General features: G+C 42.8%; 1 protein-coding gene across 2 annotated transcripts in view; it reads right to left on the bottom strand.

Moving 5' to 3' along the window:
• Positions 1-14,711, bottom strand: part of SMAP1 (small ArfGAP 1) — a 217,423-nt gene that overhangs the window by 89,423 nt on the left and 113,289 nt on the right. The window contains exons 5-6 of one of the 2 annotated variants that reach the window (XM_044290199.1): positions 6,719-6,796; positions 1,677-1,757 (exon numbers count right to left, since the gene is read on the bottom strand). In XM_044290199.1, coding sequence (XP_044146134.1) covers positions 1,677-1,757; positions 6,719-6,796 — 159 coding nt within the window. The remainder of the gene's footprint in view (positions 1-1,676; positions 1,758-6,718; positions 6,797-14,711) is intronic. The other variant, XM_044290200.1, reaches the window with a different exon arrangement.

The following is a 14,711-nucleotide window of genomic DNA, read 5'->3' as shown; positions in this document are numbered from 1 at the left end:
TCTGGGGGAAAAATACTGATGATCTATCTTCATGACAGGTCATCAATACCTGGCATGGCACTGATCAGTAGTTTGAAGAGCGCTGCGATATCCTCACAGTGTAACAAGCACAGTGCCGTATACTGTACAGAGACTGTGCTTGGTACTACAGTCAGGCCCATTCACTTGAATAGAACAGAGCTGCATACATAAGGCCATATGATGTCAGTGGCCTAGGAAGAGGGCGCAGCACTCCTGGACCAGCCATGGTCTCTAAACAGCTGATCAGCGGGGGTGCTGGCAGTTTGATACCTAATGATCTGATATTTAAGACCTATCCCAAGAATAGGTCATCAATATCATAGACCTGGAAAACCCCTTTAAGGGTCCATTCAGACATCCGTAGTGTTTTGCGGTCCGCACATGGCTGGCACTTAGAGGATTCGTATTCTTATCCGCAGCGATGCGCAATGCAGAGCGGTGAGCCCGGTGACATCACTGGTGCAAATTAGTGGTCTTTAGCGCTGGTCTAGGCTGCTTTACTGGCTAGGGCAGCGCTAAAGACCGCCCATTAGTGCTGGTGACGTCACCAATGCAGCACAGGGCAAGGGGGAGCATCGGTTGCAACATATACAGGCTAAATGTGTGAAGTGGAGCGCATGTCCGGATTCAGCTCTGAACCCGGACAACCACTTTAACAGGTTATACAAAGCAGACTATACAAACTTAGCTGTTGGCCTGCCCACGTTCTTCTATGGTGTCATCCTGGAGCAATTTAGATCTATTTTTCTAATAGAAATGTACGATTTTAGGAATTAAATTATATTACAAAAATGGTCAGCATCACTGGATGACCATTACACTAAGTATGCAAGTTATTTTCTTATGTACAGTGACTGGGAATTAAAGAGCTGAGTGAGCACCATAGCTAGCGGGTGCCTGCTGTTTCATACAGCAGAGACCAGCGGCTATTCTCCGCAATTGGCGGTAATGCTGTTCGTGGACATTTTATATGAGAGGCGCGCGCTTCACAAGCAGGATTGCCTTTCCTGGCAGAAATCGGTGAAGGTGTTACTTGAAATTAATGAGCCTGAATTAGGCTTCCAGGCTCATTACTTGTATATTACAATTCAGGAGAGCAAATTTAGCATAGCCACCGAGTTGTTCAATAACATGCATATGTATAGAGCCACCTTCAACTGGCTCCTGAGCGGTGATAGGGAGATCATGGACACACCCCCTGAGCTGCAGCAGGAAAGACACTCCCCTGAGCCGCCAGCTTGATATAAATCTAGCAGAGCAACGAGGAGATCTCTGGATCCATGTGAGGTCCAGGGCTGGTTCTAGCTTTGTTAGAAAGAGGTTGTCATGTACTACATGATTTTTATTTTTTACATTAGTCATGGAATAATCCCTTTTACATACTTTTGCTGCATCTTATGGCTGGCCGTGAACTACAAAAGCAAATCTATGCCTGCTATAAGCAAGCCTAGATTTGTGTAAACCCGTTGATCCATGGAAAGTTACATCCACCATCTACATTCCTCCACACTTATGCAAAGTGGTAAGAGAAGCCCAAACCGGCAAAAAGACACACATTTCAGCAAAAATGTGGCGTGTCAAAATGAGCAACTTTTAATGCCCAAAAAAAAGTCGGTGAAAATGTATTACTAAATGATCACTAAGGTCTTCCTTACCTTCTCCATAGCAACAGGTTTCACAGTTTTTTCAGATTCCCTCTCCTTTTTCTTCTCTTCCCTTTTCTTCTCCTTCTCTTTCTAGTAAAAAAAAAAAAAAAAAAAAAAAAAAAAAAAAAAGACACATTAATCACACAGGCTGCATTGAAGCCACCGGAAAGCCACAATCCATTTGGAGAAATGTAGACTTTTTTTTTTTTTATTATTATCAAAAAACACAACGCAGGGTTTAGATTATTTTTCAGCAATGCAAAAGTAAGGTTTTCCCTCAAGCTGCCATGTCTTGAGAGTGCTGATGGGCCAGAGCAGAGCCTCAGGAAATTGGTGTACAGCATATCCGGGGCGATGTTATTTGAGTTGTACTTAAATTTTGCCACAGAACTGCTTCAGACATATCATCCACTAGCATTGGAATACTACTGACCCTAAAAGGATCACCCAGTTAGGGTATATGGATGTCAGAAAAGGTCCTCTCTGTTCAGGTATGAATGCCGGCTGTTGGTCACAAAAAAAACTGTGCATTTAAGCCAAGGGAGAGCCAGCTGTGGCTTATCCTATTGACAGCTGCTGATTATTCACTGGGGTTTAGAGAACTAGTACCAGTAGTGATCAGTTGATCGCTGGGCAGGCAATTATTTCAAAGTGGCTTGTCTTCATTGGACACATCCATTTATGTAGCCCAAAAAAGTCACTATTTTATGTATGCAACATAAAATAAGGAACTATTGCATTGATGGGATATCCTCCTTTTGAATATTTATGGCACAACCTCGGGATGTTCCATGCAAGTAAATGTGTGGTAGACGTAGGCCCTGCCTCTGGGACCGACACGCATCTCTAGAAATGGGGTCCACATGTGTGCAGTTCTCTCCATTCACTACTATTCTACAGTTAGAGCACAGCAAGCATGGTCAGCTTATTTTCGGACTCTCAAAGAAGTGAGCGGAGAGAGACGCGCACATGATCAGCCATCTTTCCATGCTTTGCCTGGCTGCGGGGTTGGAGGACTCGTTCAGGAGATTGGCGAGTGTTTCAGAGGTGGATCCCACAACTATCAGACACAGCATATTCTATGGACATGCCATAAAAGAGGACCCGTTACCTCTCCTGACACGTTTTAGCAACTACCTGAATTCTTTTGCAATAAAAATTCTGAAGCATCTTCTCTTAAGATTCATGGTTATGCCAGTCCTCTATAATTACTACTCTGAGTTTATGAATTGGCAGCATGAAAAAAAAAAAAAAAAAAAAAAAAAAAAAAAAAAAAAGAGTCCATCTGGGCGTTACCACTTGGGGTTGTGTTCCCGTACACTGACAGTACTGACTGGATAATATCAGACTGAGTAGGGAAATACCCCCAACAGTTGGAGTTTTATTTCAGACTCCTGGCAAATCATTCACAAACTTCTATGAGTAATTATAGAGGAATGGCGCAACAGAGTAATAAAAAAATTATAATAATAAAAAAATAAAAAAAAAGGAGGTTTCAGAATTGTTATTACATGGGGAACGCAAGTAGTAACTATATAGGACATGTCAGGAGAGCAAAGGGTATTCTTTAAACACAGTATATATAATGACAGGCTATATATGAAACATACACAAATACTGATGAGGCACATAAAATAACAACCCAAGTCCTAAAAGTTATTATGACCCACAAAACTTTCAAGAAGCATGGTCACCAACTAAAACTGTGATTTCGTCTAGTAGCATGAGATTTGGCAGCTCATCTCCGATTTGTAGACGGCAGTTATAAATATTCCAGACTAGGTGTTTGATGTGGAGACGCACTACTTTTGTCATACACTGTCTCCCAACATGGATGACTAATGACAGAAGCTGCCTTTCAGCACAAACCTACTGAGAATTCGCTCTTGCGGAGCTCAAGAGTAGTAGAGAATTCAGGCACTTCAAGGGAATCAAAAAGAACAAGGACAAGAACATTACGGTTCCAGAGTCCCAGCGCCAGGAAAGATAATAAAACAGACTGTTTATTGGCATGCTTTATGGCGGATTTAACCCTTCTAGAGACAAGAAAATATGGCTTTGTTCTCCTAGTGTCTGTTCCTCGCACAGTCGCCTACAACATTTCTCCTGTGCATCCCCCATACTATGGAACTCGTTACCCCAGTACACCCCCACCATCCAAACCATCAAAAGCAACCTGAAAACCCTCCTCTTCAGGAAATCCTGCCACCACACAGCCAGGTGAGCAGCTTTTACCCTCATCTACTGTGTCCTCCCCCTTCCCTTGTAGATTGGAAGCTCTCGCGGGCAGGGGCCGCTCCCCTCTGTACCAGTCTGTTACTAAGTCCATGCACACTGTACTTGTGTTTTATATTATGTATGTGTGACCCCTCATAGATGTACAGCACCATGGAATTAATGGTGCTTTCAAATAAGAATATAAAAAAAATATTATATATAATCTATGTCCTATTGTATTGGGTCTTCACAGAGCCTTCTATTTCATACATATTTATCACAAGAATTTTTCAATTGACAAACCATCATTTATCTTCATAGTAATGTCAGCATAACAGTTTTTCGTAGAAATCTTTTAGAACCAATTTTGGGTTAGATACAAGTTACAGCTATTTATATTCATTTTTTACTTCACTGTATATGTTGCAAAATGCAATTCACGGGCGTTCACGCCGCATGGGAGGCTCCGTTACGGACCTTTGTTGCAGATTAAGTAAAAAAAAAAAACCACAGGCACAAATGGTGCTGATGGCTGCGCTATTTTGTCCTGTAAAATGGCAGACGTCATTACAGACCCCATTATAGTCCATGAGGATTATACACTTCTTATTCTCGTTGATCTGCAATGGACATGGTTAGCTATGGTAAGGAGTTTCTCTTCAGATTTATCATTGAGACTTTTTAAAAAGTTGCAATCACACTCCAGGAGGAGGGTGGAGTAGGAAAAGCGGAGTGGCTTTTCTAGACAAAAGGGTTAGGTTTAAGGACAAGACAAATGTATCAGACTCGAGCAAAACTGACTCAAATATTACCCTCATGAGAAATTCCATCCATGGGATCTTCCCCCCCCCCCCCCCATATGGATTATACTTAGCCCGCTCCCCGGAACCGGTGGTGCTACTGATCGCCACATGGCTGCCACTGAATCTCCCCATCATGTGTATCAAAGCATCAGGCAACAGGGGGGGGGGGGACAGCCAATAGCAGGCTGCGACGGTAACGAGCCTCCCTAGCATCATAGGCGACACTGGGAGGCCCATCCCAGTCAAGGCCTCCTATTGGCCGTATGTTTTGATCCGCACGATGGGGAGAGGCCGTGAGGGGAGTAGAAATGATGTGGATGTAGGGTTGAGCGATATACCGGTATCCACGATATACCGCAATATAAAAATAAAATAAAAACTTTGATATGGAGATATCACCATTTCCTAATAACCTCTGTATTTAATGACGTCATAGGAAGGGTCGCATGTGTGCTGGCAGCTTCTAAAATGTCCACTTCCTGCCACCTGCTTATGTCCCCCGGTCACTGGCCTCTGCCTCCTGCTTTAGTACTTGCGCGCAGAGGGCTGGACATGGCTGCACTGGAGGGAGGGGGGCGAGCAGGCTTTTTTTCCCCCCACTTTATATAAACATGTCAAACTGCCGCACAAGTCTGGTGCTTCACCGCCGCCGCCTCTCATCTTGCTTTGCTCCACCTCTGCCGCCTCTAGTCTTGCTCTGTTCCACCTCTGCTGCCGCCTCTAGTCTTGCTCTGCTCCTCCTCAGTGCAGTAGTTTGAGCGACATATGACTAAAACTCGGTCAGACCTAACAAATAGACTTTTCTCAGACCCATGGGGCAGCCAACATATAAAGCAGTAAGTGATCTTGCTGCCATCTGCTGCAACATTACTAAGACTTTGTACAAACATTAATATGTGTCACCATAACATGTGTCTTCACTCCAGTGTCACAGGTTGTCCACCTGTGATGCGATACGCATATAAATAGAGACATCACTGTGTACATACATGACGTGTATATATGTATATATCGTGTGTACTGGGCTCCGGTAGACTGATGGTTTACATTGATGGTGTTTTCTAGGTTTTCATCTGCGTCGTCCTTCGTGACAGACAGCCCACTACTGACTGCCAACATAACCCCTGGCTATTTCACTACTCCTTCAGGTAATGACTGCAGTCACTGTCCATGGGGGTGATTCATAGGGGTAGGAGAACTTTATATTTGAAGCCAGCTTCTTCATGTACTGCTATTGTGGGGGTGAAGAGTGACAGCGCCACAGAATGCCCCCCCCCCAATACCAATTGTCACTTCTAGCCCATGTGGAGCGATGTCCTCCTCTTTAAAATCTCCCAAAGAAGACTTCCTCCACGAATTACCCGAATAAGATCTTAACTCAGTTACATGGATCGTAAGAGGAGTCCCTACACTACCACACACCGCCCCATACAGTATAACGTCTCCTTGTGGCTGCCCCCATACGGTATAACGTCTCCTTGTGGCTGCCCCCATACAGTATAAAGTCTCCTTGTGGCTGCCCCCATACAGTATAACGTCTCCTTGTGGCTGCCCCCATACGGTATAACGTCTCCTTGTGGCTGCCCCCATATGGTATAACGTCTCCTTGTGGTCCCAAATGTTTTTTCTTCTAAATGTGTATTTATCGCGATATATATCGTTATCACGATAAATTTCTTAATATCGTTATCGTGGGAATATTTTTGATATCGCCCAACCCTACGATGGTGCTGGGGTAAGTGTAATCTATATGAGAGGCCCAGGCATTGGGGGGAGGGGTATCATTATAGGGGTTGGCGAACCCCCTTTAACTTTCCAAAAAAGCTTGTCCTTGGCAGTCCACATTGTTTCAGCCATTATCCTGTAATATATGTTTAGTTTTTTTAAATAATTGCTACCATGTACAGTTTTTGGTCAGACACCTACCAGAGAATACACATTTTTGTACATCTATACCCTAAAGAAAATAATCAAATTGGAAGGGTGGCAGTAATGAACATGTTGCCGGAAATTTGAAACTAGAAATGATACCTCCAATTTGCTTTTGTCGGCAGCTGCTTGCAGAGAAGGAGAGGATGCCGAAGGCTGCACAGCATCAGAAGAGGACGTCTGTACAGAGCAGATGAAAGGCATGAGAAGAGAAGCAAGACAGATGATCAGAATTAGTAAACAGCAAGACAGGCAAAGCAACAGATCAGCTCATTTTCTCACTGCGTCTAGAGCACCTGGAACAGGGAAGAGATTGCTGCCGTGTACAGTATTATAGTCACACATATACAATAAGATCGCCTGCAGGACATACAATAGTGGTGCCTGGAACAAATCAACAAAGGAAAGGTGGTCAGGAAGCTCACGGCAGAAGAATTACAGTAATGCAAAATGAATGCCGTCTATACATGGTCAAAAAGATCACTAACATAAAAATAAAGTGGTAGCACAATATACCTAGGCTACTGTCACACTAGCGATTTTACTGGATCCGGCAGGGTTCAGCAAAAACGCTTCCGTTACTGATAAGACAACCATCTGCATCCGTTATGAACAGATCTGGTTGGATTATCTTTATTAAGCCAAGATGGATCAGTCATGAACTCCACTGAAAGTCAATGGGGACAGATCCGTTTTCTATTGTGTCAGAAAACAGATCTGTCCCCATTGACTTGCATTGTGGGTCATGACAGATCTGTCCCCATTGACTTGCATTGTGGGTCATGACTGATCCATTTTGCTCTGCATCCCAGGACGGAAAGAAAACTACAGCATGCTGCGGTTTGCTCTCCGGTATGAGAACGGAACGGAATGTATTTTGGGGCATTCCGTTCTGTTCAGTTACGTTTTGTCCTTATTGACAATGAATGGGGACAAAACTGAAGCGTTTTGATCCGGTATTGAGACCCTATGACTGATCTCAATACTGGAAAATATTAACGCTAGTGTGAAAGTAGCCTTACAAGTTACAACAAAGAATATTCTATACATTTCTGTTGCTCTGCCTACATTAAAGAGAATCTGTCAACTCCAGCAAGCCCCATTAAAGGGTCATGCCATGCTTAAGGATATCAGATGGAATGGTGGGGGTCCGACAGAGGGGCTCCTCCCCCATTCTGAAAACAGGGGGTCCAGCTCCCTCATCCAGGAAGAAGCAGCATGTAAAGCCCTGTTGCTCAATTCATTCTCTATGGGACTGTCCGTGCCACGATCAGTTAGTTCTCTCTTATCGTGTGGTCCCTTCCCCTTCATTCCCCGTTGGAAATGCACGTTGAATGCACTGAGAAAATTCCCAAGAGCACTGACATAATGGAGAGGACTCCAGGGGAAGTCTTTTCAATACACTCTGTAGGACTACTTTCTTAAGAATCCATTAATGCAAACTTTTATTTATTTATTTTTTTACAATGGAACTCTTTGATGATGGATGCCATTGTATGACATCTCTCTTAGGAATCTGTTACTGTATACTTCTTTTTTGTATATGTTAAACATATGAGAAAAACGTGATATGAACCCAGCCTATTTTGTATATTTACCAGATTGCTCTACAAATGATGTCCCAAATAGGACTTGTGAATCTATGGGTATTAAAACAGGTTAAATGAGTTTTCCTTGACGTGATTTGCAGAGATAAAGTGGCGGTACCAGTGTCCCAAATTTAGACCCTCTCCTCACCCCAGCAGCTTTACTTCCTCATTCATCGTGAAACAGTTAGTGAGCTTCCTCCCCTGGTACAGTTCATTACATAAGCCAGCCTCCTTCTCCTTCATGGCTGATTAGAGATGAAGAAGCGGGCTGGCTTATCTAAGGAACAGAGCCAGACAGACAGCCCCTTCAACAGGGGCTGACTGGGAACTTAAAGTGGCTTTGGAAAAAAAACTAAAAGTGGCCCCCATGTTGTAGGCGGGTCAAAATTAATAGAAGACAGGGCATCACAAGTAGGCAGTGCCAACACAAGTATGTGTGGTCAGCAATGCCGTAGTGCTCCCCCAGTTATCTCCAATTAAGATACACAGCTACCATACCACGTTGTTGTACTCAACAGTATCACTGTCCTGAGGACAGATACACAACTGAATTCAGGAGGGCACCTGCAGCTACAGGCACCGTACACGAGTACCTGATGCCCTCCACGGTAATACAGGGAGTATCAGATCATTATGTACTTGGCAAGCGGCAGTAAGGGGGTCTTGGGCAGCTCCCTGGGCATTGGCCCACCAGGAAATGTGCCTGTAGGGTCTATGGCCAGTTCACCCCTGCCCTTCAAGCACATCATTAACTTGTGCCTACGTTAAAAAAAAAAATGCAAAAATGAAGTTTCCTGGACCATGAATGGGGACGTAAACTTGGGAGAACAGTGCAGCTATTGTCATTAAACTGAATTAGTAAGTTTGATTCATTTATATTTGTACTCCAAAGTATGCGTTTATTAACCAGCATGGCCAAGAGTGAAGTGGTTTGACATGATGCATCTATGGGCCAAGTATTCCTTCCATTTATCTGGCCGAGCAGTGAGCGGCCTGATCACATGACCGCTTGGTATAATGGTAAATCAATGTAGAAGCCTTTCCCCCTGCAGGATCAGAGTGCATAACCTCACTTCAAGCGTTGTTCTCTGCGAATCACCCAGAGGTATTACATGGAAGGGTTATGTAGGAAGCAGAACCCATTTACACACAAAAATAGGTTTCATCTAAAAGCATTCTCTCTTTGTGATTTCTGCATGTGCCGTTGATCACTTTAATGGAACCATTATCCCTCCATGCTCCCCTGCCTGCTCAAAATGCAACAGAGAAATGTTCTCACCTTGAGCACTAAATCTCCCCGGGAGTAAAGCTCACATCTCCATACTACCCAACAATGTCAATAAGCCAGGGGCTCAGGTTATGGCATATTCAGAGAAAACATGAGGATTAGTACAGTAGGTAGCCAGGAATAAACGCTGCTGAACTGAATTTTAGTCTTTACACGTTATTTAAGGATTTCTATGTGTGCCTTATCGTCTAAATCTTATGTACTAAAGTACGAAGCCGGAACTAGAATTTAAAAAAAAGTAGATGGAAAAACAAATTACCTATTTACTTGTCCGCAAGCTTGGAAAATGGACAATGCGGTTTGATTTGGATACATTGTTACCATGCATACTGACCATGTGCCACTTTTTTCACTTTATGCACTTTTTGTATCCACAAGTCATTTTGGAGTGCTGCATTCAAGAAATGGAATATTTATTTCTAGAATTCACAGTCTGTCGGATATTTTGGTGTTTATTTGAACACCAAGAAAGAAAACTCAAAAACTAGAGAACTTTTGCCTTGAACTTTTATTCTAATATATTATTGAATATAACCCAAGTGATCTACAGCTTAAGGCCTCATGCACACGACCGTGCCGTTTTTTGCGGTCCGCAAACCGCAGATCCACAAAAAACGGAAGGCGCACGTGTTGCCTTCTACAATTTGCGGAACGTAACGGGCGCCGGCAATATAAATGCCTATTCTTGTCCACAAATCGCGGAGCCACGGATGCGGACAGCACACGGAGAGCTGTCCGCATCTTTTGCGGCTCCATTGAAATGAATGGGTCTGCATCTGAGCCGCCACGGCAGACAACGGCAAACAACGGCCGTGTGCATGAGGCCTAAAAGGTATTTATTATAATTGCATTTTACCGATTTTGAGCTAAACATTTTTTTCAATTGTTCTTAATCAAAAGATCTTCAAGATTTTTTGTTCTACAATGTTCACTGTCGGTGCAAAAACTCAGAAGCGTGCACTGGCTCCCCTTGGCGGGGTTCAGGGTGCCGGATAGTGTGCGCGGCAGCCTGATCCGGGGCTGACGCACATAGGTACCTATAGAGATCCTGCCTGTGGCAAGGCTCCATAGGAACATAATGCAAGTCTCAAAGACACCAAGGCTAATGCTTTGGGCTCTATGAGAGAAGCAAATTTGATGATTGCTTGTTCAAGTTCCCGAGAGGAACTATAAAAAAGTGGAACAAAAATAAATAAAAATGTCTATTAAAAAACCAACAAAAAACAAAACAAAACACACACACACACACACACACACACACACTTTTCCCAAAACTAAAATAAAATCATGGGCATCGCCACGAGCGAAAACGCATGTATTATTAAAATGGTAAAAATAGCTGACAGCGTTATTTGGTTGCTTCACCTTTTACAATTTTTTTTTTTATAAAAAGTGATCAAAAAGTCATACACACCCACAAAAATTTATAGGGGTCAGAATATGGCAATGAAAAGAAAAAGCAAATTTTTTTTTTCCAAGATTTTTTTTCCCCCCGTATTAATGTGCAAGAAAAACTATACAAACGTGCTATTGCTGTAGTACTGACCGGAGAATGAAAGTAACAGGTCCGTTTTATAGCATAGGGAACGCTGTAAAAACCAAACTCATAAAAACGGCATTATTTTTCCAATTCCACACCATTTGAATTTTTTTTTCCAACTACCCACTGCATTATATTCAATGTTAAATGGTGCCATTAGAAAGTACAACTTGTCCCCTAAAAAACAGGCCCTCAAACGGCTATGAGAATAAAAAAAAAAAATAATAAGTTATGGCCCCGGAAAGGTAGTGAGTGAAAAAGGAAAATGCAAAAATGAAATGCCCTCCAAGATGAAGGGTTAAAATAATTTTTTAACTCTCCCAAGAGTTACCAAACTAAACTGTCTGCACCATATCTGATGTCTGACAGTTATAGACCAAGAATAAGAATTTTCATTGTGGAAAACCAGCCTTGTTGTCCTAACATGAACGTGGCACCCACACACATGGCAAAGGTTTGCCATTGTCCTTCTTATGCAGCTGGTGATGCATTTCTCCTAATGGTCCCACTGTGGGATAAGGCTACAAGATGATACGTGTCGCACAACACAGAGCACAACTACACTGCGACATTGATGTCGTGCAACAATTTTTAGAATGATAGTCTATCCATCTAGCCTAAGAGGGGAGTGAGAACATCGTAAATCACTGATATTGCAGGATCTCGCTAATCAAGCAGCTCTCACATTATCCTCCCTCATTGGACGGATTTAAATAGGAGGAGCCATAAATAAGAGATCGATTAAGGGTGATGAGAGGTCTACGTTAAAAGAACCCCTTTTTTTTTTTTCTCTCCACCTTTGAAACCACACACTGTCATAATGCATCTAAAATGAAGACAAACAATTTAGCAAATTATCCCAATAGCAACAGTCTATAAACCTATAGGCAGTGTTTGGTACAGCTTCTTCACAGTTTACCAAGCACTCAGTGTGCCATAACATTGTATAGCAGCTGTGCATGGTATTGTAGCTTAACCCAATACACTTCAATGGGACCAAGCTGTACAAAGTCCACAAGACTTCCTCGCATTCTAAGAGCCATAACTTTTTAAATTTTCTGTTCATATAGCCATAAAATGTACTTAATTTGCGAGTCAAAGCGAATAGGGCGATAAAAAAAAAAAATATATATATATATATATATATTTTTTTTTTATTTTGCATCCTTATTTTCTGATGGCAATAACTTATTTCTGTCTACAGTTGGTAGATGTACAGTTGTGGATTTTTTTATTTTGATATATGTATTTTTTATATGTGAAGATAAAGAGATTTTCTTTACTTTCTCCAAATTAACTTTTTGTCCCTTTAGGGGATTGGAACCTATGATCTTCTGACTGCTTATCCTGTAGACCAGGGATGGCCAACCTAAAGGCCCTCCAGCTGTTGCAAAACTACAACTCCCAGCATGCCCAGTCTGCCTACAGCTATAAGTCTACAGCACGGCACGGCGGGCATTGTAGTTTTACAACATCTGGAGAGCCGCAAGTTGGCCAGCCCTGCCGTAGACCGTAATAGAATACTATTGACCGTTGCATCAAAGTGGTTAAATGACCAAATTCAGTGTCATCACCAATACTGGTCATTGTGGCCAGGTGCCTGTAGTAATACACAGGCGGCACCTACCACATGTGGAATGGGCTCAAGGCGGCAGCCCACTCATACAACCCCTTAAGCATAATCACGTACATGTACACGATTATACACTAAGGAGTTAAAGAGGGTATCACCAGGAAGGCCACTGTTATACACAAATTAGGCTGAGTTCACACTTCAGTTATTTGATCTGGTATTTCCATCAGTTAAGGCCCATGCACACAACCATATGCCCTCCGAGAGATGTCTCAGCGGACATAGAGTCGTGTGCATGAGCCCTAACTGATGAAAATAACTGAAGTGTGAACTCTGCCTTAGCCGCTAAGGGCACTGAGGGCGATCCTAAGCAACTCTGTGCACCCTTTGCTCTTTCAGTTAGCCCCCCAACCACCCCCCTTGACTGCCTAGGCCAGTTTGACAGTCATCTAGTCTGGCCCTGTCAATCAAGGAGAAGGAGGGGCTGGCAGAGGAAGCAGGAGGAGTAAGGTGCACAGAGCGACATGGGCCCGCCCTCAATGCACTTAGCTTCTCATTTGCATATAGATTTAAAGTACTTTTTCTCCACAATGAAGCAGTGGCACTAGATTGCTAAGTGACAGACATTGCATTCAGCAGAGCTAGTCCTACAAGGCATTGTGCCTAGATGAGTAGTGAATGAGAAAACTAAAAGCATTGAAGATATGTATTGCTGTAATACTTGGCATGTAGCATGCTGCTGAGCTGTAGTCTGCCGTTTGTGCTTTACAGGCTACAAACCCAATTAGGTTACTTCATACAACTGTGAAATGCATTTTCTGTCTAGCAGCGGGTTATAAAATGATACAAAAGTGCTATAAGATAGTCTCATTAAAGCGGCTACATAATTGTGTGCCTACTGTTCACACTGCAGGGTTTGTAGGATTGCCAAAACCCCCAAAATACACTAAATAGTCCATCCATTGCCTCTAACTGAATATGTGTCCACTCGCTCTGTGCAAATCAACCACCAGGTATTCTCCATAAAAGTGGCTCACAGCGGTATAATCACAACTCCATTTCGTAATCAGAACAAACACCCAGTCATACAATTATCACGCACCTCAGGAGTCTCATTAGAATCATAAGCGCTCACATAGCAGCGCAAAAACTCCCCGGAATCACTGGACAGCATAGACTACACTGAAAGCTGGATTTAATGAGAAGGATTTCATCCAGTAATTTTAAAGCTGCTGAAAAAAAGTAAAGCGAGACAAAAAATTCTATAAAAAAAATAAATAAATGCTGGAACATCCACAAGTCCAAATTCATCAACATGAAACAGGGCACCAAATAAAAGGGCCCGAAACTTGCACTGATGTATAACCAGTAGCACTGGTGTTGAAATGAATAAAAGAAGCATCATTACAATCACTGGTGTGCGGTCTCCTCCATAATTATATAAGTATACCCGGTGATCCCCGTGGAGGGAAACCAACCTATCCTGTCCTATTATCAGATCAGTGACTACCGGCACCCCTGCCGATCAGCTGATAGAAGGGACTACTGCACTGCTGTTCAGTGTGTAGCAGCTATACCTGGCATTGCAGCTGAGTCCCATTCACTTTAATGAGATTGGGTTGCAGGAAGGTCCAGAGAGCAACGAACGCCCCACCAAGTCAGGTCTTCAAACAGCCGATTTGTCAGGGTGCAGAGATCTGGAGCTCACCGATTTGATATAGAAGAGCCTAAGACTAACTGCACACTACCGTATGTGTTTTGTGGTCCGCAAAAAAAAAAAAGAAAAAACACACACGACATCCATATGCTGTTTTTTTTGCGGATCCATTGTTACAATGCCTTAAAAATTGACAAGAATAGGACATGTTCATTTTTTACTACGGAATAGACATACTGATGCGGACAGCACACGGTGTGCTGTCCACATTTTTTGCAGACCTATTAAAATGAATCCTATCCACACAAAAAAAAAAAACACATAACGGACACGGAAACAAAATACGTTCGTGTGCATGAGGAGGTTTACAGGATATTTTTTTGTTGCAGTAAACTATAACAGAAAATGCACTGAAAGATCTATTTAAGGCCATTGTGCCGCCGTTCCG

This window comes from Bufo gargarizans, chromosome 4 (assembly GCF_014858855.1).
Source record: "Bufo gargarizans isolate SCDJY-AF-19 chromosome 4, ASM1485885v1, whole genome shotgun sequence".
NCBI classification, from domain to species: Eukaryota; Metazoa; Chordata; class Amphibia; order Anura; family Bufonidae; genus Bufo; species Bufo gargarizans.
Note: the sequence above shows the minus strand (reverse complement) of the source record. Positions and strands in the feature narration are given on the sequence as shown.